Source organism: Anser anser (genome assembly GCF_964211835.1).
Source record: "Anser anser genome assembly, chromosome: 15".
NCBI lineage: Eukaryota > Metazoa > Chordata > Aves > Anseriformes > Anatidae > Anser > Anser anser.
This window is the reverse complement of record NC_139736.1, coordinates 1,311,426-1,334,181: the sequence shown is the minus strand read 5'-3', so window position 1 is coordinate 1,334,181 and position 22,756 is coordinate 1,311,426. Positions and strand designations below refer to the sequence as shown.

The following is a 22,756-nucleotide window of genomic DNA, read 5'->3' as shown; positions in this document are numbered from 1 at the left end:
CCCCTCCACGCAGGCCCCGCCCCCCGCGCTGCTGGCCCCGCCCCCTCCCCGCTCATGACCCCGCCCCCCCGTGACGACACCGGGGCGGCCGCGCGCCTTGCGGAGGGAAGGGGGGGGGCAGGATCGCGGCGCGCGTGCGCGGAGTGCCGGCGGCGGCGGGCGGGGCCGCGCGGCGCATGCGCAGAGCGGGGCGCGGCCGGCAGCGTGCCGGGCGCCGGTGGCGGCGGGGCCATGAACGCGGCGCAGGGCACGGTGGGCAGCGACCCCGTCATCCTGGCCACCGCCGGCTACGACCACACCGTGCGCTTCTGGCAGGCGCACAGCGGCATCTGCACGCGCACCGTGCAGCACCAGGACTCCGTATCCTCACCGGCGGCACCGCCGGGGCCGTTACCGGGGGGGGGGCCCGCTGCTGTCACCGGGGGGCGCGGTGGGTGCGGGGGGAGGCCCGGTGCTGCTGCCGGGGGGGGGGGCGGTGGGTGTCGGGGCGCCCCGTGCCGTTACCGGTGGGTCCCGGTGCCGTTACCGGGAGAGCCAGGTGGGTGGGGGGGGCCCCGGTGCCGTTACCGGGTGGGGCGGTGTGGGAGGGCTCAGTGCTGTTACCGGGGGGCAGCTGCTGGGTGTGGGGGAAGGCCCGGTGCTGGTAGCGGAGGAGGGACGGGGTGTGTGGTGGGGTCCCGGTGCCGTTACCAGGGGAGGTCATGGTGCATGAGGGGGGGTCCCGGTGCCGTTCCCATCCTTACCGGCGCCCGCAGCAGGTGAACGCGCTGGAGATCACGCCAGACCGCAGCATGATCGCAGCCGCAGGTGAGCCCCGGGGTGGCGGCGGTGGCGGGGCCCGGTCCCCCCCCGCCCCGCTGAGCGCCTCCCGGTGCCGCAGGCTACCAGCACATCCGCATGTACGACCTCAACTCCAACAACCCCAACCCCGTCATCAACTACGACGGCGTGAGCAAGAACATCACCTCGGTGGGCTTCCATGAGGACGGCCGCTGGATGTACACGGGCGGGGAGGACTGCATGGCGCGCATCTGGGACCTCAGGTGGGCAGGGCAGCCGCGCTCCCCCCCCCCTGCCGTGGGGCCGGGTGGGTGCCCCGAGGGAGCCCCAACACTTCCCACATCGTTCCGTTGCAGGTCCCGCAACCTCCAGTGCCAGCGGATCTTTCAGGTGAACGCTCCCATTAACTGCGTGTGCCTGCACCCCAACCAGGTGAGTGCCGGCTCCTCTGCGAGTTCCCAGCTCCTCTGCGAGTTCCCAGCTCACGCTGCCAGCGCTGCTCCTGGGGAACCCGGGGGGCTGCGGAGGTTTGTACTGGCAGCTGCAGCAAGACGTGTTCCCCGTGGGAAAACACGTTGTGTGCCACTGGCTGCGTGTATCAGGTTGGTGACAGCAGGCGGTGCTGGGAGCAGGCTGTCAGCAAGGTAACGCACAGAGATGGTCGCTAGCTCGCAGCCTCAGGCAGGGCACAGGCGGGTTTGGAGCCGTACAGCTCCGTCTCTGCTAGCCCCTCACTGCCATCGTTCCTGGAGGAGGCGGTGGGCACCCAAATGCTGGGCAGCCAGCAGCGCCGCTCGGCCCCGGGGGGCTGGGGCTGCTGGTGGCACCGCGGGACCAGCAGCGGCAGCTTCTTGCACCCAGAGCTGGGGTCGGTGCGGGGACAGCCCCGTGGTGCAGGCAGAGTGCGTCCCTGCCCCTGGCTTGCACGGGGCAGCAAACGTCCCCAAGAGGGGCTGTGGGTGAGCAGACGGTCTGGGCTCGTGCCCCTGTTGTTTGGCACCTGCTGCAGGCTGACTCGTGGGTCGTGCGTGGGTGCCCCTGCTGAGCTCGTCTGTGCTAATCGCTGGCTGCTGCAAAGAGGCAGCGAAGTGGCTGTGCCAGCCTCTCGTCCCACCCCTTGGGGACCGCCCCACGCATCAAACCAAGTGCGACGGGAGGGCAGCGGGTGGCGTGGGGCGCGCTGGGGGGGGGCTCTGCTCTTAGCACTGCCAGCAGGAAAAAGCAGAGGCCCACAGCCCCAGTTCCCTTCGTGACTCCTGTTGGATGTGCTGGGGAGCCACCAGTTGGTTCAAAAGCTGCCACAGGGATTGCTTGGGCTAAGGAAACAAAGCTAATAAGGAGTGCGATGTGTTAGGAGATGGCAGTGAGAGTCAGTGCGTATCAGTGCAGTGTTGACGGCATGTCCGGTCCATTTTGCAAGCACAGGGCTGCAGGGTTGGAGTTGCAGATGTGCTAGTGCAAGGTTTATGTGTCTCGAGAGCAGACCTTTTAAAAAAGATGAGTAACAGAAATATTTCTTTGCTTTTCATTTTGCAAGGGTTCAACTTTGCAAATCCCGAGTTTTGGACTGAATTTGAGACCAGTTATTTGAACCAGACTTCATCCAAACACTGCTGATGCTCCTATAGCACTGTATTGCAGTAAAACAAAAGCTGTACATAGATGATAAACGTGAAACAATCCCCGACCGTGATGCTGCTGAGTTGCAGGAGAAGCGTTGTGAGCAGGACAGAGTTAATTAGCCCAGAGGTGGCAGTATTTATTCAGGTAGCTTCATCCGCCTGTGCAATTCCTCGCTGCAGTGCTGCTGGCTCAGTTCTCAGAGGGATTTCTCGCAGCCTGGGTAAAGCCGTGACGGCTTTAGCAATTGTACTCGCACCTGCTAAGGGTGGGCTAAGGACTGACGCGTCCAGAAGACGCCTCTGCACTGCACAGTCAGCTAAATATATCGGGGGATGATTGTCTCCTCCGGAAACAAGCTGTTGCTCGCAGGTACGGGATCAGCTGCGCCCGATGACCTGATCTCCTCTAGGGATTCTGCTAAAATTATGGGCAGTGCAAGTCTGTCGATAAAAGCCCCGGTCTGAATGGAGAGCTGCCAGCATTGTCTGCTGGGCTGAGCAGGGATCGGAGCCAGAACTCCTGCCCTTCAGCTGGCTCCTGTCCTTACCCTCTCGGAGAAGGGGAGAGAGAGAGAAGAACCTACTTAGGCTCGTGTTTTTCAGGTGTCTGTACGCTCTTGAGTGCTTCAGTTGTTTGCTGGCCAACCTGCATCCTCATGCCCACTTCTCAGACGTGCTGAAAGTCATCTGGCCTCTGTGGATGTTGTTTGGAGCAGCAGCTGAACAACAGTGCTGCAAATTAGGCACCTGCTGTCTGTTCTGGGGTTTATAAAATTAACAAACGCTTCTGCAAAGGTAAACAGCCTTTTTGCAGAGCGTAACGTGAGATTGATACCCGGCCTGCTCTCGGTGCTCAGGGCAATCAGCAGGCTGCTGTCTGCCTGGGAGCTGGAGCTCCAAAACCGTTCCCAGCGGCGAGCAGAGGCCCAGCTCTGGGCTGGGAATGGTCAGGCAGAAGAGGTCCCTGATGCTTAAAACCAGAGCAAGGCTCCGGCTGGTGCCGCAGGGACATGTTCTGGGACTCAGCTCTGGGGCTGCTCTTCGGGGGGATTGCCCAGAGGCTGCTGTTTTCTTGCAGGCCGAGCTGATTGTGGGCGATCAGAGCGGTGCCATTCACATCTGGGACCTGAAAACAGACCACAACGAGCAGCTGATTCCGGAGCCTGAAGTTTCTGTGAATTCAGTGCACATCGACCCCGATGCCAGCTACATGGCGGCTGTCAACAGCTCGGTAAGCTCCGACAGCCTCGGATATGAGGTGGGATGCACGGGTACTCCTGCTGGGACATCCTCATGTGGGCAGAGCACCCCGTTTCCACATACCGTGGAGTTTTCCCGTGCTGTGGTGGGACGCAGGGAGTCCAGGCTGCTTTTGGGTGGGGGCCACCAGCCTGGCCACAGACCCCTGTCTCCCCGCAGGGAAACTGCTACGTGTGGAACCTGACGGGCGGCATCGGAGAGGAGGTGACCCAGCTGATCCCCAAGACCAAGATCCCGGCGCACAACCGCTACGCCCTGCAGTGCAAGTTCAGCCCCGACTCCACGTGAGTGGCTGCCAGCCCCTCGCCCAGCCCCGACGGGAGCGGCCGTGCCCCCGGCTGTGGGTTCCGTGCCGCAGGTCCCCGGGAGGAGGGGGACAGGGGCGGTCACAGCAGCGGGGGGCTGCGGTCCGGGTGTCCCCGGGGTGTCCCCATGGTCTCACAGTGTTTCTGTGAGAAACCAGAGCCACATGCTGGGCTCACAGCTGGGGTCCACTTGCTGATCTCCAGGAGCAAGTGGGGAACTTGGTGTGCTCCTTCACCAGGTCAGTACAGCTTGAACTCGTAAGGCAGATGACACAGGGCTAAAGAAATCTGATTACAGAGAGCACAGGTCTCTGGTTTATTACTGTTCTACACGTGTATTAACGAGCGGCTTTAGGCACACCGTGACTAACAGGGTTACCTGTGTGTGTCTCATTGCAGGCTCTTGGCTACATGTTCTGCAGACCAGACGTGTAAGATCTGGAGGACTTCAAACTTCTCTCTGATGACAGAGCTGAGCATTAAGAGCAATAACCCAGGGGAAACCTCTCGTGGCTGGATGTGGGACTGTGCCTTCTCCGGGGACTCCCAGTACATTGTCACAGGTGGGACACCGACAGCTCACTGCCCCTGGTTTGGCTGGGTGGGGCCGGGCACTGACACAGGACTGAGGTTCTCTATGTGGGACGTGACCAAACCCTGGTGTGCCCATGTGTGAGGAGAGGAAACCTCTGATAGAGTATTCAGCCTCACGCCCCCCACACAGTGCACAAACTCCCTTCAGCTTTCAGCCTGTGCTGTAGTAGGGCGGCTGTTGCCTCCTGTTTAAAATGGACAGATGATCCTCACGTGTCCAGTGTATGTCACCTGGTAGCAATGCTGCCTGCAGTACTTGCAGCATGATAGTCCATTCAAAACATACGTGTAATTTCCACAGTAACTTCTCTGTGAAGTGCTGAATATCCCAAATAATACAAAAAAGCACCAAGTGTCTTGCTCTGCACAGCTCCCTTGCCTATCATCAACAGCACTCAGAACTGTTGAATGAAGCAAGAGGACAACCTTTCTTCTAATAAAAAAAAAAAGTTTGAAGGGCAACACAACATCTCCTCCTTATCTTTTCCCCTTCTGTTGCAGCCTCCTCTGATAACTTGGCCAGACTTTGGTGCGTGGAGACAGGAGAGATCAAGAGGGAATACAGCGGCCACCAGAAAGCAGTCGTCTGCCTTGCTTTCAATGACAGCGTGTTGGGATAACGGTGACGCGGGGGAAAGGAAGGACCTCTGCTTGTTTTCCCTTGTCTTAAAACGGCCAGCACCCTCTCTGGAGCATGAGGCACGTGCTCACCGCCGTCCCCTCAGATGGAGAGGGCTTGCTCTGGGCTTGCTGCAGCAGCAGCATCTGCCTGGAGTGAGACCAGGCTTCAGCTTGGAGCAGATGATGACTGAAACGTGTTTGGTCTCCCAGGGAGGCCACTTGGACAAAAGGGAACGGGAGGCACGGTGCCACAGAGGGGAGCTGGGCGCAGAGCAGCTGGAGGCAGCCCTCTGGAGGCTGCTGCCAACAGCCCCGTGATGGTTTTTGTACCCCAAAGTGGAAAAAATCAGCCTAACTGGAGTCGGCTGAACAAAGAGGGAAAGTAGCTGTTTCCTTGTTTTGCAATCCCTTTATTCAAAGTGTATTTCACAGACTGACTTGGAGAACTGCACTGTTATGAAACCAACCACCCCCGACAAGTTTAATAACCTCGTGTTGAACAGGGCGTGTGGCCAGAAAACACTAGCTACTCCCCGCGGTTCCTGTCTAGATCTCCTAGTACCTACGTACAAGATGCAGCCCTGAAGCGCAGCTGCAATAAAGCGTCTGTACCGACGGTGCTGAGCGGAGTTCTGTTCTTTTCCTAAACTCTCCTGAACTGCAGCGTGAGCAGCAGGCAGCCTTCAGGGCGATGTTGTAGATGTTACCTTCCTTGTTGGAAGCAGAGGCTTTTCAGGAATCCCATTCAAGTATGTAGGGCAGTGAGAGGGCATCCGTGGCTGCAGGACTTACTCGGGGAGGTAATAGAAGCAGATAGACACGCAGATGTTGCTGGGAAAACATATGTCAATGCAAAGGTAGATCAGCCGCTGCTTCCCCGGACCTGCCAAATGAGCGAGGACAGAAATGAGGTGAGGGATGCTTTTGCAGACCTGCAGCTATGAGTCCCTAGGGAGCCAGACAAGTGGAACGCCTGAGGGAATGACCTTCCTCATTAAAGCTGGGGTGAGACCAGAAGGAGAGCTGCTCAGGCTGCTTCTGGTAAAGACGAAGGTGACAAGCGTTAAGCCAACAGCATCAGCAGCTCAGGCTGCGCTGCTCGAGGAAGGGGCGCGAAGCCTCTCCCAGCCCGCACTGCAGCTCGCTGCAGGCTGTGGGTGAGAGCCAGCAGGGCAGCGATCCCTGAACAACGGCCTGATTCTGAAGCAGAGGTCACCTGTCCCTGCCCAGGCCTTGGCAGCCCACCCTAGGACTCACAGTGAGAGTCTGTTCCTCGTAGAGGTACAAACTGATTGTGCCGCACTCTTCTGCCCAGGGAGATGCGACTTACCCTCCGCTCTCCTGACCCAGAAGATGGGCGTCTGCTCACACAGGGCTTGGACGGCCTCCCCCAGGCCGCTGGGGTCCACCGGTTCCCCCGCCAGAACGCCCAGGAACTCCCGGTAGTACTTGGTCTGGTTATTCCGCTGCAGCAGCGGCTCGCCCTGGAGGAAAGGGCCCCGTTAATCCCCCCAGGGCAGCTTGCTCCTCCCCGCCCTGCCTTCAGCCCCAGCCCTGCTCGCACATCCAAGTCGCCCAGAAGAGCCCTTTCCAGCCCAGCTGGAGATGCTTTCGTTCAGTGAAAGCTGGGGAGCTTTCATGCAGGAGCCCCAGTGCCTGGCAGGAGCTTGCTTCCCCTTGGGAGCCAGGGCTCCTTGCACCCCTCCTTCCCGGCTGGGTGGGAGGCAGCCAGCAGGGAGCGGGGGGACCCCAGCAGCCCCTAGGAAGGGGGGAGCAGCTGGCAGGGCACACCCAAAGCAGGCATCTGGCTGCTGAAACAGAACACCCCCCCGTGCACCCATTGCATTTTTGTTCAGAGGGGCTGGGTACGTGATTCGCTCCGACTCGCTTCCCTGGGAGCTGCTCACAGACCCCTCTTTGTTCTCTGTTCCCCAGAATTTTGAGCAGGTAACAGAATACAGCGGGACTGGGCTCGGTGAAAGCCCTGCTGTACGCCTCTGTGGGACAGAGCACCTCTGTGGTGCGGCTCTGCTCTTTCTCACAGCAGGCGGGCTCTCAACAAAATGAGGAGTTGTCTGCGTGCTCACAGACTCGCTCAGGACTGAGCAGGAACCGAGGCAGCGCTGCCCGGAGCAGCACTGCCCAGAAGGCACACCGTTTGCAGAGGGCGGTCAGCACAGCCCCCCCTTCCCTCCAGGCGCCCAGACCGGCCGTGCCCATCACTCACTCTCAGCTCCGACGTGCTGAGCATCGCCCGCGTGCTCTCACGGTCCCCGGGCTCCATCCTGCGCAGGTAGCAGGCGCGCTGCTCCGCGAGCCGGTAGCACACGTAGCCCTGGGAGGAAAAACGTGCCCTGTTAGAGCAGGCCCCGCACGCTCCCTCGAGAGCCCAGCCATGGGCATCCCTCCCCGGTCCTGCCTCGTTTCTCCTCTGTGCAGCAACCGCCGTGGCTGCGCCTCGCTCAGCACTCGGCGCATCCTGGCCAGGCCGCGGCCGCTTGTCCCCAGGGTGACCCCCGGGTCCGCGCAGAGGGATGGGGAGCAGGGGCAGGTTGCTTTTTCCCTGCTCAGGCCCCAGCAGCTCTCCTGCCCGTAGCCCGGGGCTCCCGCCGCGGCACACTCACGTTCTGGCTGTCGTACAGCACGACGGCGCTGCGGTTACTCCGCGAGGTGACGTAGTAAGTCACGGTGCTCCTGGATGCGTCCACCAGGGCCGTCTGGTTCCTCGGCGAGTCCTGCTCCCCCTGCAGCGGCAGCCGCACCGCCTGCGAGCCGGCCTGGGCACACAGCAGGGGCAGCCCCGGCCAGCAGCCGCCCAGCGCCCGCGCGCAGCACCTCCCCTCCCAGAACCTTTCCCGGCCCCTGCTGACCCAGGGAGGCCAGGACGTCCTGCACCACGGCGTCCCCGAGCCCCCCTGCCCGGTGCTGCAGAAGGGAAGCTCTGGTGGGTTCCCCCGGCCACCGCAGCCTCGCACCCCGCGCTCGACACCTGCCCAGGCGGCGCAGCGTGCTGCGGGAGCGCGGGGACTCGCTGCGGGCAGGACCCCTCCAGCACCCATCCGAGCCGCATCCCTCACCTGGGCAGAGCTGGGGGAGAAGCCGAGAATCCCCCCAGTGCTGATGCCAACGACTGCAAAGAACAAGGCAACGGACAGGATGATCCAGAACGTCCTGGACAGACTTGGGAATTGGGCTGCGAGCCTCCTGTCCTGGGGGCCAAGGCAAAACAAGGGAAGAACAGGAGTTAAAATGAACGCTTCTTTGCCATAAAAAAAAACAAACAAACATTTCAATTCTCTGAGGCACGGAGGAATTCAATACATTCCTGCGGTTCGACTCGCTGCAGGCAGACAGCGAGCAGGCTCCTCGAGCCTCCCTCAGCTCTCGACCTCAGTGCTGTGCAGCTCCCAGATCTCCACCAGGAACGTGAGCCTTCCCCCCCTAACGCTGCGGGAAGCCGAACGATTCCATCAGTCCCGTTCAGATGTGACAGCCCCAAACCTGACTGTGCCAGGAAGATCCCTGATAGCTAACAAAATCCCCCCGGTGGGAAATGAGTGCACAGACACAGAAATGCTGACTTGTGGGGCACCTGTGCTCCCCCTGCCCTGCCGCACAGCTTTGCTACGCCAGCATCTGAGGCCGTGTGAGCACAGCATCTACAGGGAAGCCCAGCTGGCAGACCCAGCTGCCTTACAGGGGGCCGAAGTGGGTGGTGGGCCCTGGAGAGGTGAGGAACAAACCTCACCGGGACCACGGCAGCTGCAGGAGCTCAGCCCCAGGCAGGCACCGTGGGAGGGCTCCGTCTGCGATTCCTGGGGCCCGGGGGTACTCACCGCAGGGACCGCGCTGCTGGTGCTGTTCCCGCCCTCCATCCTCGCTTCAGATGAGGACCTCGCTCCTGCAACTCTGCCTCCGGACCACACGCAGACTGTGCATGGTCCTGAGCTGCGACCGTGCCCGAGAAACTTAGGCGCACGGCTGCAAACGTGAACGTGGCCCCTGCGGCCAAAGCAGCACCCAGGCAGGTGCTCCTGCCTCAGACCTGCGAGGAGGGTGAAACCTTAGAGCTGCAGGGACAGGAGGAAGGAGGGGTGAAAGCCGAGGCTGCAGAGGGATCCTGTCAGCGGTACAAAAACCGCTCTTCCTGCTTACCTGGCGAGCCAGCCGGAGGCACGCAGGTGGAGCATAACTGAGGGCTTTGTGCAGGGCCTCCCTGCTGGCAGTCCCTAGTAGTGGGACTGGGTAAGTCTCATTACAAGATGAAATGGATAGAGAACAGTGGCAGGCCGCCCTTGTCATCGGTTATTTCTACATTTCAGCATGAACTTTGTGCTGCCAGAGCTCCGCGGGCTGAAGCCAACTGTTTATCCTGCAGGCTGGCGCACCCCAAGCCTTGGCTGCAGACGTGCTCGTGTCCCACCTACAGACCCCGCCTCATCCAGGCCCAGGGGAAAGATCCGAGCTGCAAAGTCCCCGTCCCAACACGAGCTGCCCTCATGCTAACACGCATTTCCTGCGAGGAGAAATACCCCACAGGGATCAGAGCTCCCACCTGGCCAGACTTCAGTTTTCCTGGGCAGGCCAGGAGCCCCTGTCACAGCTTTTGTATTTTTGAGACCTGCTAGCCAAACATAACCAACCCCACGGAGGCAAGGAAAACCCCAACAGAGTTCCTCCATGTGGCATCTATTAAGGGAAGATCCGACAAACGTAGCCCAGGGTTGGCTTTGTTTCTTTTGCTAATACTCTGTGTAAGGAGTACAGGTGGCAAGCACAAATGTATCCTTAACTCACAGAATTTCCCCAAAGCACAGCTGCACCGAAGCGCACACACAGACTACAGAATGAGACAACGCAAGGGAAAAGCAGGTTTGCAAGTTTAATGTGAATTCAAGTAGTGGGTTCAAAACCGTTGGGAAGTTGACACAGTTGTGCAGCACGATTGACACTTTCACCAATACATTTCAGCACACGTGAATCGAGGTAACGGTTGCCTTGTACAGCGAACAGTCCTCAACGGGGACAGCGTGCTGCGGTAGGAGGCTGAACGCCCCACCTGGCATGGACTAGTGTACCTGACAAATTCCGAAATTAAAAGCACCAGAGGCAGGAAGTGGAGTAAAGAACACACCGTTGAGTCAGACCCTACCTGCAGTAGACCCATGAAGTTCATCTCCATGTTACCCAGCTAAAGTGAGAGGTCTTCTGTGACTTTCATAAGCCTTCTAGCTGGAGACGAGAACAGGGAAGAGATTATTCTTGCTTCCTTACACAACCCCGAGTTACGAAAGATTTCTTTTACAAAATCCAGCTAATACTGCGGTAACACAGAGACAACGAACCACGGTTATCGCTGTACGAATACGGCGGTAAGTCCACGCATCTCTAGTGTCCGAGGGGAAGGAAATGGTATCGCTAGAGCTACTCAACTGAACAACGGCAGATGAAGGAAGGGCAGCATTTAAATGTAACTACCAATAGTTGAATCTATAGGAAAAAAAATGTTATTTGCATATATATTTTTCTTAATTCTGTAATACAAAAGCTTTGAACTGTGGCCTTTGATTCAGCCCGCATAAAAATCTATCCCGAAGCCTGAGCTGCGCATCACCTAAAACGTACCTAGAGATCTAACTAAAATCATCACCTGAGCAAGCAAGCACTCTTCTTCAGACAAGCAACTGGTGCCAGGCCAGACACACAAGGAAGATCTCCAGATTAGATGTTTAAAGGAAGCACGTGCTATTGTCGTACATAGCCAGTACTCTTTCAGGTTTATTTTGGTAGAGAGTTGTAATGCGGGTACTACATCCATCCTCTACAGACTGAGTCTGAACTCACACCCTACAGCTAAAGCCAAGGCAGGCGCTATTTCGATGCTGAGGCAGCAGGGAAGTGCAGGAACCAACGTGGTGTCTAACCCATCGGGTTACTTCTGGGGAGCAGCAGTAGTGGGGGACAGTCCTATGTGGTTACAAACTTTCTGCATCACCAAACGCAAAAGCTTACGAGAATTCAAACTACTGTGATCGGTGAAGTACATTCCTCTTATCTTCCCCTTCCGGGAAACAAGATATATTATCATATACTATACTTAAATTTATACTTTAAATATATTCTGATATATAGTTAGGATCGGGGTAGCTCTTGTACATACACGTACCTTACACACACACCCAACACCGGGACAAATACAGTATACAGAAGACATCGTTTGTATTTTGCGTGCGGAATCACCCCAATCTGCATCGCAAGTGCAATTTGTAACGGTCACACGAAGGAGACTGGTTACAGCTCCTCCGACCCGAAGTCACGCTTACAGCGGGCTGTGCTGCTGAACATGACCCCACCCGAAAAAGTCAATCGAAGGCCAAATACTAATTCCGTCAGCCCCTGCAATCGTTTCCAAACACAGCTGCTAAGTTACTACACGCTCCAAAAGTCATTTCCCTGAATAAACCAGACTGAGCCGCAGTCTGTCCAGGAGAGGACACGCTGCAAATTGCCGGGTTCTCTTCCTCACATCAGTTGGCTCTACTTTTCTCAACTCAGCCTAGAGGACGACACGACACGGAGCATCACAAACGTCTGGATATACGCGTTACTTATCATTAACAGAGCCCCAAACCCGCAACTCGTGTGACGCCATAATGCCCTCTTTGTTTCAAAGTGCATTTTTAAAAGACTGAGATGTAAACAAAATCATATCGAGAGGACAGAAAGGTTAAAAGGCTAAGGATCGCTAGCTTCAGGTGGTATCATAGTGAGTACATTACTGCCACAAGGTGACTAACTGGGGCCCCCCTCGGGAGCCGCCTCCACAGCGGCGTTCTGCTATATTAATCCTCCAGAGCAGGGAGAAGGTCAGCTATGCTATCGACATAGTAATCGGGGACCAGGCTCTGCCTGGCGGGGCAGTCGCTCTCCTCGTGGCCTTTCACCTCCTCCAGCGTGGTGACCCCGGTGAGGGTGAGCAGGGTGGTGAGGCCGCAGGTGTTGCCCATCAGGATGTCCGTGTCCAGCCGGTCTCCCACCATGATGGTGCGCGCGGGGTCGATGTCGAACTCGCTGGCCACGCAGTCGAACATGTAGCGGTTGGGCTTCCCCACGATGAACGCCTCGCGCTCCGCCGCCGTCTCCACCGCCTTCACCAGGCAGCCGGTCCCTGGGGGCAGAAGCAACGGCGCCCGTTAGAGGCTGCAGGGGACCGGCAGCACCCGTACAAAAGCCCACGGTGCTTTGGGGATGGGATGTCCCAGCTTCCCAGAGAAATAACCCAGTAGCTTCCTGCAGGAACATGCTGTGGCATGAGCTCAGAGGGGAGCAAAGTACAGCAAAGGGGGGGTGAGGCGGGGATAAGGAGCGGTCCTGCTGCCTCTGGGAGGGGTTGCGGGGGGGTTGGGAAACCGGGAATGGGGCCACCGGGTGCTGGAGGGGCCGGGGCCGCCCTGGGCACCCCTCCCCCGGCCCGGACACCCCCCGTATGCCCGGTTACCCCCTACCCCCGGCCCCCCCCCGTCCCTTTCGCCCCCGGCTCGCACCGGGGATGGCGGCGCCGCCCTCGAGCGGCAGGCGGTGGTCGCGGTTGGTGGCGACGAGCAGGCAGTCGGGGCCGCGCAGCAGGTAGCGCAGCGCCTGGCACAGCTTGGCGTAGCTGAAGTGCTCGTCGAAGCCCACCAGCACGGCGCGCACCGCGGGGTCCAGCGGCGCCCGGGCCCAGTCGGCGGGCGCGGGGCCGGGCAGGGCGGCGGGGCCGGGCTCGAGGTGCGGCACCCCGGCCTCCCGCAGCTCGGCCGCCAGCGCGGGGCCGCCCAGCACGTAGGCGGCGGCGCCGGGCGGCAGGGCCTGGCGGAGGAAGCGGGCGGCGCAGTAGGCCGAGCCGAAGACGTGCCGGGGGGTGGCGGGGGGGAAGCCGAGGCGCCGCAGCTTCTCGCCGTAGGCCTGCCGCGTGCGGCTGCTGTTGTTGGTCACGTAGCACAGCCGCTTGCCCGCCGCCGCCAGCCGGCCCAGCGCCGCCGCCGCGCCGCCCAGCGCCGCCTCGCCGCGCCACAGCACGCCGTCGCAGTCGAAGAGCAGCGTGTCCGCCGCCCCCAGCACGGCGCGGGCCGCCTCGCCCTCCAGCCGCCGGCACCGCCGCCGCCCGCCCGGCCTCGCCTCCGCCGCCGCCATGGCTTCACCGCGCCGGGCCGCCCGCCCCCATTGGCCGCCGCCGCGCCCCGCCCGCGCTCGTTGGCCCGCGCCGCTTCTCGCCCCGGATCCCGTTGGGCGCCGCACGCCCCGCCGACGCCCCGGCGCTCGGAGGGCGGCGCCGCTATTGGCCGCGCGGCCTCGCCGGCCGGCCCGCCGCGCGCTCCTATTGGCTAGCAGCGTGCGGGCTCCGCCGGCCATTGGGCAGCCCGCGCGCCGCGTCCGGAGCCTGCTCGGGAGGGGGGAGCGCGGTCAAAGCGCGGGGGGGGGGCGCAGCCCCCGGCCCCCAGCCGCCGGTACCCCCCGGCCCCCCCGGAACCCCCTCCCCCCGGAACCCCCGCGCCGGGCTCCGTTCCCCGCCGAGCCCTTGGGGCGACCGGCCCGCGGCCCGTTGTTATGACGACACGGCCGTAAAGCCGCCATCTTGGCCGTGCGGCGCGTTGCGACATGGAGGCCGCGACGGCGGCGGGCGCGGGGCCGGCGGCGCTTACGGCAGCCGCGGCCGGGGAGCGGCAGGGGGAGGCGGCGGCACCGAGCTCCAGCCCCGCCGGGCCCGCGGCCTTCCTCGGCCTCCCCGCGCCTTTCGGCGAGGAAGGTACCGGAGCCGCGCCGGGGCCGGGGGGGCGGCGGGGGGAGGGGGGGCGGCGGTGGGGCGGCGGCGGGCAGCGGGGGCTCGGGGCTGGGGGTGCCGGGGCCCCCCCGGGCCGTGCCAGCGCCCCGGTGCCGTGCCCGGGCACCGGCCGTGCCCCCCGGTTCCCCCCCGCCCCCCCCCCCCCCCACCGGCTGATCTCGCCCGGTGCCGGGCCCGTTTCTCCCTGCAGATGAGGCCGACGTGCACAGGTGCGGCCGCTGCCAGGCGGAGTTCACGTCCCTGGAGGAGTTCGTCCAGCACAAGCTGCAGAAGGGCTGCCAGCGAGCCCCCGAGCCCGCGGCGCCGCCGCTCCTCCCGCAGCAGGAGGCACAGAAGGTGAGGGCGGGCGGCCCCCGGCCGCGCCTCGGCGTGGGGTGAAAAGGGTCTGATGGGCCGGGGGGGGGACAACGCAGTGCTACGTCTCCAGAAGTAACAGAGCTTTTCTATTAAAGTCTTATCTGCCGTGACAGGTTGTTCCCTCCGTCGAGGAGTCCATAACGGTTGCCCATATAGTTGTTGAGGCGTCTTCAATAGCAGATGAGATCGGCAACGCGTCAGCGATAGTAGGTGAGCCTCACAGCACGCATGTCTTTACATCCCTGCTGTCAGGAACTTGTTCGCTTGTCCTGCGTCCTCTTCTGTTTGATTTCCGTTGTGGTTGGGTAAATGATGTCTCTGTGCTGTATGCTTGGGACTGGGCGTTACCGTAAAGAGGCAAGAGGCATCCCTAGGCCAGCTCTGCAGTGATACAAACTAGATTTAAACTTTCATTGCAGAAGTACCCATTTTATTATTAACACTGTAACAACAAGAACTTTACAAAGACCGGTGTTCCAGAGTTAAAGCACTCATTTCTCCTTCCTACTGCTTGAAATTCTGAGGGAGCAAGTTGATCTCGTCATGTAAAGCCGTCTTTTGTAAAGAGCATAGCTGTCTTTGTGTCCTTTTCTCAGGTAGTGGGCACATAAAAGAAGTCATTGTTGCTGGAGACCACGTTTTCGAAAACCCAAATGGTGATGTTGACGGGGAAGTCGCTGAAGAACAAAGCAACCCCGATGATCAGGAGCAGGATATTTCCACAGAACTGATAAAAGTTAAGCTTCTGGTTAACAAGGAAGGACGATATGTGTGTGAATTATGCCAGAAGACGTTTAAAACAGTAAGTATGACTTCCACTCTGTTAGATTAGTACGATATTTAGGCTAGCCGTTGCACTAAGATGTCTCAAGTTAACAATGTGCTTTTCTACTGCACGTATGCTTTGACATTAGAACTTTACTTTTGAAAAGGAACTATTTTTTCTGGATAAAAAGCACGTAGTTGAAATGCAACATCCTTTACCATCTGAAACATCTTTTAAAATGCATTTCTTACCCTAGGCAAGCATCCTCAAAGCTCACATGATCACTCACAGCAGCAGGAAGGACTATGAATGTAAACTCTGTGGAACTTCCTTTAGGACAAAGGGGTCTCTGATTCGACACCATCGGCGCCACACTGGTAAGAGTACTCCAAATTGTTCCTTACTGCTGGAGTGCACTGTGTGTCGTTATCCAGCATACTTTAGGGCAGAATTTGTTGCCGCTTTCCATCTTCTGCTGAGCTCTTGAGCTCCCTGATGTGCTCCCTGGGGTGCTGGGAGGCAGTGTGGGGTTGTGGGATAGGCATAATCTGCTTGCTGTAAGAAGCTGAATGCGTTCTTTTCTAAGGGTGTCACACAGAACTTTAATAACTGGCAGCGGATAGTTTAACACGGTTATTTTGATTCTTATTCCCAGATGAAAGACCTTACAAATGCAAGAAATGCGGAAAAAGCTTCCGGGAATCGGGAGCTTTGACTCGGCACCTGAAATCTCTGACACCTTGCACCGAAAAAATTCGCTTCAACGTGAACAAAGAAATAGTCGTCAATAAAGATGACTTGCCCGCAGGTCAGTGATGCTGTAAATACCTGTCTTGTGTCTGATCAAACTGAGCGTGTTCCTGGTACTTGAACTATAAATTCTTTTTAATTTAAGGAAAATATATTGCTGCGGTATTCAAGTCCTATCTTTTCCATGGGAAAAAGTAATTTTACATCGATTTAAGCTATTAACCCGAAGTGCCTGTAGCCAGACACCAACTGTAAGAATGCGTGAGGATCTGGTACAAAGATGGTTTTAACAGGCACCTCGTGTTCTAAGACACACGTTTAGAGGGATTGGCAGTATACCAGGTGATTCATTCTGCTGCTGTTCTTGAAGGTTCCTGCAGTTCAAACGCAGACACCGTTTCATCAATGGCGAGTGAGTCCATTGAGACCTCGCCTGTGATTCATCTAGTGACAGATGCAAAAGGCAACGTTCTTCATGAAGTCCATGTCCAAATGCAGGAGCTTCCCGTCGTAGATGAAAAATCTCTGGACCAAGATGTGAGTGTCGTTTCTCTGGAATACCTACCCATCGTGTATCTTACACAAAGAAGTATTTTGAAGTATTTTACTTTGTGAAATTTTCTTAGGTGCCCAATATCATGGCATTTGTCACCTTGGCAATAGTTACTGTTGTACCAATGTTGCTGTGGGGGAAAAAAAAAAAAAAAGGAAAAAAAAAGCCTGTGTATTTGCTGCAGCAATTGTTGGGCTATTTATTCCTTCAGGAGCCACATCCCGAGGAGCTGCCATGTGAGGGGGAACCAAACAGCGAGAATCTGCTGAGGCAGGCCATGAGGAATTCTGGCATTGTGATAGAGAGAGTTGCTGTGGAAGAAATGCAGAAGCCAGATGAGCCTGCTGTACCGGCTGCAGAAGAACTAGAAAACGAAGTGGTGGAAGCAGAAGAGGAGCCCTGTGGGGAACAGTGTGTTGAAATAGAACAAGCAGAGCCTGTACGTTTGTACTTCCTAAATAGATTCTTAATCTGAGCCTACGCTTGGCTGTTTACAGTGGGGTTTGCCTGATCACCCTGCACATTGTCCTCCGTGCAGGTCTCCCTGTCCCTGTGTCTTTGTGCCAATTTTTATAGCATGTCTTTTTGCTCGTTGCAAGTGTGTATGTGAGCGCATGCTCTCTTCTGTTAACATGTAAATCTTGTCAAAGCTGGGGTATTGGGAATTTAGTCAGCAACACTACCTGTACAAAACCCATACATGCTGTGCTGTTTTCTTTCCAATAGACAGATGCAGAAAGAACAAACGGGTACAAGAGTTACGTTTGCCCTCACTGTAATGAAGCCTTCAGTGAAGCTACTTCCCTCGAAACACACATCAAAGGCCATTTAGGTAAGGCTCTGCTGCGTATGCTGTTGTCTAAAATGTGCTGTGTCTTACCATGTTCTTGAACGTGGTGTAGTTTCTGTTGTCTCACATTCCTTGTCTTCATGTGGCCTTCAGCCATGCAAATTCAGTTGATGTTTTTCATATTTGCATGCTAAGGTTGGAGCAGCTGACTTTTCTGAAGTTTCAGAATAGAGTGTAAAAGAAGTACAAAAAAGGCTCTGCGTCTCAGGACCTGCATTGTATCCTCAGAAGTAGAGTTCTGTGCAGGGGCCAATTTAAAAGAGTAGTGAGGTCATAGGTGTTGAAAGGCTTCCTTGAAAGACACCAAAGGCCCTAAGATCAACATGTGAGTGCAATTCACTTATGAATGAGACAAAGCCCATGCTCTGCATTGAAACTTATCACTTTGCTTCTTTTCTGGGTCAGAATTTTTGTAAGAATTTTGTTATGGCAGTACTAGATACTTTTCTGGAAAGGGCTGAAGTGCAGAAGAGGGTAGTGCAGTCAGCAGCATGATGTCTTTTTCCTGCCTTTGGCTTGTGTTCAGAGAAGGGCCTCTGTGATCTGTTTTAGCCGTCAGTTAGCCGTGATCATTACAGATGGCAACACCACGAACTGGCCCAAGACAAGTGTTGCTTCTTGTAAGACACAAGTGAGTAACTGCACCGTTTTCATTAGCCAGATAATGATAACCTCAGCTACTGCTGGTGGGTAAAATTGCCAGGTTTCCTTACTGTGCGGTGGCAGGGAATGCCAGTTCCACTGATGGTGTAGCAATGCCATTTGGGTGCGGTAACGATTGCAGGATTTTCCTGCTTTGCTACTCCTGGTTGTCCTGTATCCGCCATGTGTTCTCTCTCTAGATTACAAGCCTTTTAAGTGTGAGGAGTGTGGCAAAGAGTTCACAAAGGGTTATCTGCTAAAAAAGCATCAAGAAGTGCACGTGAACGAACGGCGTTTCCGCTGTGGCGAGTGTGGCAAGCTCTACAAGACCATCGCGCATGTGAAGGGGCATCGGAGGGTGCATTCTGATGAGCGACCGTATTCCTGTCCAAAGTGTGGCAAGCGGTACAAGACAAAGGTATGTCTCCCTTGCACAACAGGGTTGCCTTCAAAGTTCCCATTCCAGAGCTAGGGTTTGGGAGAAGCTAGGAGGCTTCACTGCTGAATGAACAAATGCCAGCTAGTGTGGAAAGGAGGGACAGTCTTAATAAAACCGTCACAGTTATGAGGAAACTGTTCCTTTGTGTATGAAAATTTTATGTAATAGTAATACAGACGTCTTTGACGCGTCTTTGGTAAGAACAAGTCCTCAAAGATGCTGACTCTAACATTGGAAGCTAACACACTGCTTACTCGAGTTTGTCACTGAGCTTCTGTTACGTCTCTCTCTGTACAGAACGCCCAGCAAGTTCATTTCCGTACGCATTTAGAGGATAAGCCTTACGTGTGTCAGTACTGCAGTCGGGGCTTTCGGGAAAAGGGCTCGCTGGTCCGCCACATCCGCCATCACACAGGGGAGAAGCCTTTCAAGTGTTACAAGTGCGGGCGAGGGTTTGCGGAGCACGGTACTCTCAACAGACACTTAAAGACCAAAGGTGAGATGGCAAAGCTTGTCTGTGCTGTGGTGGGGGCAGATGTCTGTGTTCTGGGATCTGGTTTGGACAGGCTGCTTTTTGGCTGAATGATTGTGAGTTTTCAGGGTGGTACAAAATGTTTAGGATGGTTCTAATGACCTTCGAACAAGGCCATTTGTTTATCTGCATTTCTCTTGCATCAAAAGAGAGGATGCGGAGATTTATTTATTTATATATTTTGATCTATGTTGATCGGTGTTTTGTTTAGGCCAAAAAAATGGCCACTGTTGCTCCTTTGCCTCCTAAGTGTGGATTTTCAAACTTCCGTAGGTAGTGATGATGATGCATTGAGATTGTCCTGTGAACCTGTGTTACCCTTACAAGAGAGTTTCCCGGGTAGATAGTGAAATGCAGTGCGTAAGCAGAAAAGATACGCTGCTTAAACCATGCCAAAAGTTTTACATCTATTGTATATTCTTTACATACAGCTTTTGAAATCCTGTACGATTTTACGCATCTGAATTTAGTTGTGTATTTCTTCAAATCGCACTGGGCAGCTGCTCTGCTCGAGGCTCAGGTCTGTTGTCTGATGTAGCAGAGGCCTCTTCTAGGTCCGTATTTGGCTTGGTAGGATCAGAGCATGCCGACTGCTGGCCGTTTGTCAGTGGTATCCTGTTAAAGGGGTCCCATTAGTGCTGCAGAGTACTTGTCAGATACTCCAATATTTGAGTTGGTTCTGAAAAATAATGTGTGTTTTTTCCTTTTTCCTTCATTTTTGGAATACCATTCAGGTGGCTGCCTCCTGGCTTTGAAAGAGGTGGAGGAAGTGATGGTGTCTGAGGAAAGTCAGTCGGCTGATAATTTAGCTGCAACAGTCATCTCTGAGGATCCTCATACTGTTTTGGTAGAGTTTTCTTCAGTGGTGGCAGACACTCAGGAATACATTATTGAGGTAAGAAATGGGGCAAAAAACCTTGTTGTCCTGCATGTAACAAAGGCACAAAAGTGAGAATGTGGGAAAGACTGTCCATAGTTAATCAGAAGGCTGAGACGGAGAACTTCTGACTGTTTAGGATTTTTGTCCTTGCTTCAGCTTACTTTCAACATTTAATTACTCTTTTCTCCCATTTTTAGATAGCTTTTTTTTTGTCTGAAATAAACATTTTGTAACAGTCTCTAGCTGCCGAAAGCAACGAATGATGCATTTTGCTTTCTTCCTCTTTGTGACAAGGAGCTAGCCCTCATCTGTGCAGAACAACAGTCCATTATTGAGTGCCTTTAGTGCTGCCATAGTAAACATTGCGGCTGCTACTGACAGGAGAAAAAATCCGCCCGTTGGCAGAGTCCTGCTGAGAGAGGATGTTCTCTTTTCGGTTGTTTGTGAGCACTTTGCATTACTCTGAAGTAGCTCTTCATAGTGGGCTTTAGAGAAAATTTTAAGTTGTTGTCTTTAGAGTAGTTACTGCGTCATGGAGGAGAAACAGGAAGACTTATAAAAGATCTTAGTGTCTTGTATCGCGGAAATAGAAGATTTTTCATAATAATCTAAAAAGGGAATCATTGTATTTTGTCTTTCAAGACTGCTACTGAAGACATGGAGACCAGCGAAGCTACTGAAATCATAGAGGGAACAAGGCATGAGGTAAAGCAGCCATTTAAACTGTTCTTTCTGTAGGTCCTTTCTGTAGGTGAAATGAATTACTTTTAGCGTCTGAAAGTCATGCTAAATAAGCCCAACTTCAAGTAATTTATATACCTACCAGTGCAGTTTTGCAGATCTGTCTGTATAAAAACACAACAGTGGTCATACTGGGTTTGACCAAAGTTCTGTCTAATTCTATATCCCGTGAGTGATGGTGGCGAGGAACTTGGAGGGCGTAACACGTGAGAATGTAGCTGCTGGCTGTGTAGAATTGTACAACACTTCGGCCTTTGGGAAGTGATCCTCCTAAGGAATTTGTGAACGCTAGAAACAACGGTTGTGGCAGAATCAGAGGCTCTTCAGTTGTAGTCAGCCAGTCTGAGTGACTGGGCGTGCGTTGTTACGGTTTTGCTATGATCTGACTTGCTGTAGAAAGTACCCCGCCGGAGAAGTGTCTTCAGTGACATGAGGTGCTACTTGTTCTAAGAGCCTGCTGTTCTTGGGTTGATGAGAACTTCAGTGAACAGCTGGAGGAAACTGGAATTAAATGCTGCTTGTAGTACTGCGCTGCTAGTCATTGTGCACTGCTTAGGGTTACAATTGTATGCACTTCTAACAGTGCAACACATCAAGAAGTAACTTGGCCTCTTTTCTCGTCATGTAGGTTGACAGCCACATTATGAAGGTTGTGCAACAAATAGTAAATCAAGCAAACTCTGGTCACCAGATCATTGTACAGAATGTCACCGTGGCAGAAAACTCCGAGGTAACCACGGATGCTGCAGACACCATCACCATTGCGACCCCTGAAAGCCTCACGGAGCAGGTGGCTATGACGCTGGCTTCTGCCATCGGAGAAGGAGCAGTGCTGACTACAGAGGGTAGCATCGAGACCGAAGAAGCGACAGTGACGATGGTGGCATCAGAGGACATTGAAATAATGGAACACGCAGGAGAGTTTGTGATTGCCTCCCAGGAGGGGGAGGTGGAAGTCCAGACTGTGATTGTGTAATCGTCAACGTGCAGCTACTGACAGATGTTAATGTAAAACTAATTATTTTTCTCCAGGTTGGGGAATTTGATCAATTCTAAGTTTGCCATTACAATTGTTCAGAGAGCAAGGGAGGGAATGCCTCTATAGGTAAGTGGCGTAACAGGATGGTACAGGCCTGAGCTATTTTCTGTTTAAAATGGAAATTAGTAGTTAAAAACCTCTGCGTGGGTATACCGTGGAGGTGGCCGATATGCCACATTTGATGGTCTCAGTGTTTTGTACAGCTGCCTCAAATAAAGGAAGAGCCTTTGCAAAGCATTTACCTCTGACCACAGGGCAGTAGCGTTCTGGTGTTTAAATTTAAAAAGATTCAGAAAGTGGAACAAGTAAATAGGGTCTCGTAAGAGACTACTTAAATTAATCATATGCATTTAAAACAAAACAAGAATACCAAACCTAAGGAGTTCTGGTGTGCATTTACTACCAGTCAAACACTTTCATGCCTTTAACCTCACTACTTTACTTCTCCTAAGGCATGGTACTGCAGTATTTTTTTTTTTAATTATTTTATTTTGTATTCCAGACGAGTAGCCTTATGTACTGGTCTATGAAAGAATGCACCATTGTACCCTTGCAAAGCCAAACAGGCTGCTCTGAGAGCTAGTCTGTTGGTGTGTAAAGCCATAATGTACATGATTTTTTTAAAATCATATATGGATTTTTAATTGCATATTGTACAGGTTTGGCATGTAAATACATTTTTAAAAATAAAGTTATTTAAAGTTCTTACGATATTTTTCCAATTTCTGCTATATTGTCACTCAAACAGAAGAATTTCTGGAAGGAGAAAAGAACAGGGCCGCTTAATATTGTGATTAAGAAACCCTCATTGTTGGGTGAGTCAAAAACGGTCTTCCCCCCAGACATACACAGATCTCTTAAAGCAGCCAGTACATCTGTGCTGGTGGAGGTCTTTCAAGTGATCTATAGTTAACATTCCACTTAGAGGGATTTCAGAAGGTCACTTGCATAGCTGTAAATTTACTTCTGCCTTTGATCATCAAGGCACAGTGTTTTCTTGAAGGACACTGCCGAAGCGCCTTTCAGAGCTCACTTAAAACATCCCTGTGCGGAAGTGGAAGGCCATGTTACTGCTCTGCTTTTTAAGGTGCCTGTTCTGTGAATGCAGGTGAGCAGCCTTAGAAACAGCTTTGGCAGCTTTTACTTCCCCTGCAGCAAAATGCCAAGACAACAAAGAAATACCTAGGACAGGGTCAGGTCTCTC

General features: G+C 54.8%; 4 protein-coding genes across 5 annotated transcripts; 2 read left to right on the top strand and 2 right to left on the bottom strand.

The window, feature by feature from the left end:
- Positions 1-162: 162 nt before the first annotated feature.
- On the top strand, positions 163-5,798 carry MLST8 (MTOR associated protein, LST8 homolog). Its single transcript, XM_083799690.1, has 8 exons — positions 163-360; positions 756-807; positions 881-1,043; positions 1,137-1,212; positions 3,481-3,633; positions 3,822-3,946; positions 4,367-4,530; positions 5,063-5,798. Exons 1-8 carry the CDS (start codon positions 232-234, stop codon positions 5,179-5,181), a joined length of 981 nt encoding a protein of 326 aa, XP_083655816.1. The 5' UTR covers positions 163-231; the 3' UTR covers positions 5,182-5,798.
- On the bottom strand, positions 5,315-9,905 carry BRICD5 (BRICHOS domain containing 5). Of its 2 annotated transcripts, none has more exons than XM_083799692.1 (6): positions 9,019-9,905; positions 8,260-8,391; positions 7,807-7,959; positions 7,410-7,517; positions 6,513-6,666; positions 5,315-6,065 (listed from the first exon to the last, which is right to left on the bottom strand). In XM_083799692.1, the coding sequence occupies exons 1-6, from the start codon at positions 9,055-9,057 to the stop codon at positions 5,971-5,973; spliced, it is 681 nt and encodes a 226-aa protein (XP_083655818.1). In that variant the 5' UTR covers positions 9,058-9,905; the 3' UTR covers positions 5,315-5,970. The 2 variants fall into 2 exon arrangements, with proteins under 2 accessions (XP_083655818.1, XP_083655819.1); XM_083799693.1 differs by having other exon boundaries at positions 7,807-7,926.
- A 135-nt stretch (positions 9,906-10,040) lies between these two features.
- Positions 10,041-13,354, bottom strand: PGP (phosphoglycolate phosphatase; the record flags this gene model as incomplete). The annotated part of the gene is made up of 2 exons (XM_083799691.1): positions 10,041-12,350; positions 12,727-13,354. The coding sequence occupies 2 exons, from the start codon at positions 13,352-13,354 to the stop codon at positions 12,025-12,027; spliced, it is 954 nt and encodes a 317-aa protein (XP_083655817.1). The 3' UTR covers positions 10,041-12,024.
- A 346-nt stretch (positions 13,355-13,700) lies between these two features.
- Positions 13,701-22,260, top strand: E4F1 (E4F transcription factor 1). Its single transcript, XM_083799688.1, has 14 exons — positions 13,701-13,967; positions 14,194-14,339; positions 14,474-14,570; positions 14,957-15,162; positions 15,383-15,503; positions 15,782-15,934; positions 16,247-16,413; positions 16,641-16,868; positions 17,156-17,261; positions 18,122-18,339; positions 18,658-18,856; positions 19,627-19,787; positions 20,415-20,477; positions 21,142-22,260. The coding sequence occupies exons 1-14, from the start codon at positions 13,820-13,822 to the stop codon at positions 21,487-21,489; spliced, it is 2,361 nt and encodes a 786-aa protein (XP_083655814.1). The 5' UTR covers positions 13,701-13,819; the 3' UTR covers positions 21,490-22,260.
- The last annotated feature ends 496 nt before the right edge of the window (positions 22,261-22,756 follow it).

What these genes read in the sequence shown, in the direction of transcription:
- E4F1 (XM_083799688.1), top strand. Translation starts at nt 13,820, where the DNA reads ATGGAGGCCGCGACGGCGGCGGGCGCGGGGCCGGCGGCGCTTACGGCA. An exon ending in ACACCATCGGCGCCACACTG is followed by an intron (nt 15,504 to 15,781) that starts GTAAGAGTACTC and finishes TCTTATTCCCAG; the next exon opens with ATGAAAGACCTTACAAATGC. An exon ending in ACACATCAAAGGCCATTTAG is followed by an intron (nt 17,262 to 18,121) that starts GTAAGGCTCTGC and finishes TTCTCTCTCTAG; the next exon opens with ATTACAAGCCTTTTAAGTGT.
- BRICD5 (XM_083799692.1), bottom strand. Translation starts at nt 9,057, where the DNA reads ATGGAGGGCGGGAACAGCACCAGCAGCGCGGTCCCTGCG. An exon ending in TCTCCCCCAGCTCTGCCCAG is followed by an intron (nt 7,960 to 8,259) that starts GTGAGGGATGCG and finishes CTGTGTGCCCAG; the next exon opens with GCCGGCTCGCAGGCGGTGCG. An exon ending in CTGGGTCAGGAGAGCGGAGG is followed by an intron (nt 6,066 to 6,512) that starts GTAAGTCGCATC and finishes CTCATTTGGCAG; the next exon opens with GTCCGGGGAAGCAGCGGCTG.
- MLST8 (XM_083799690.1), top strand. Translation starts at nt 232, where the DNA reads ATGAACGCGGCGCAGGGCACGGTGGGCAGCGACCCCGTCATCCTGGCC. An exon ending in TGTGCCTGCACCCCAACCAG is followed by an intron (nt 1,213 to 3,480) that starts GTGAGTGCCGGC and finishes GTTTTCTTGCAG; the next exon opens with GCCGAGCTGATTGTGGGCGA. An exon ending in CTCCCAGTACATTGTCACAG is followed by an intron (nt 4,531 to 5,062) that starts GTGGGACACCGA and finishes CTTCTGTTGCAG; the next exon opens with CCTCCTCTGATAACTTGGCC.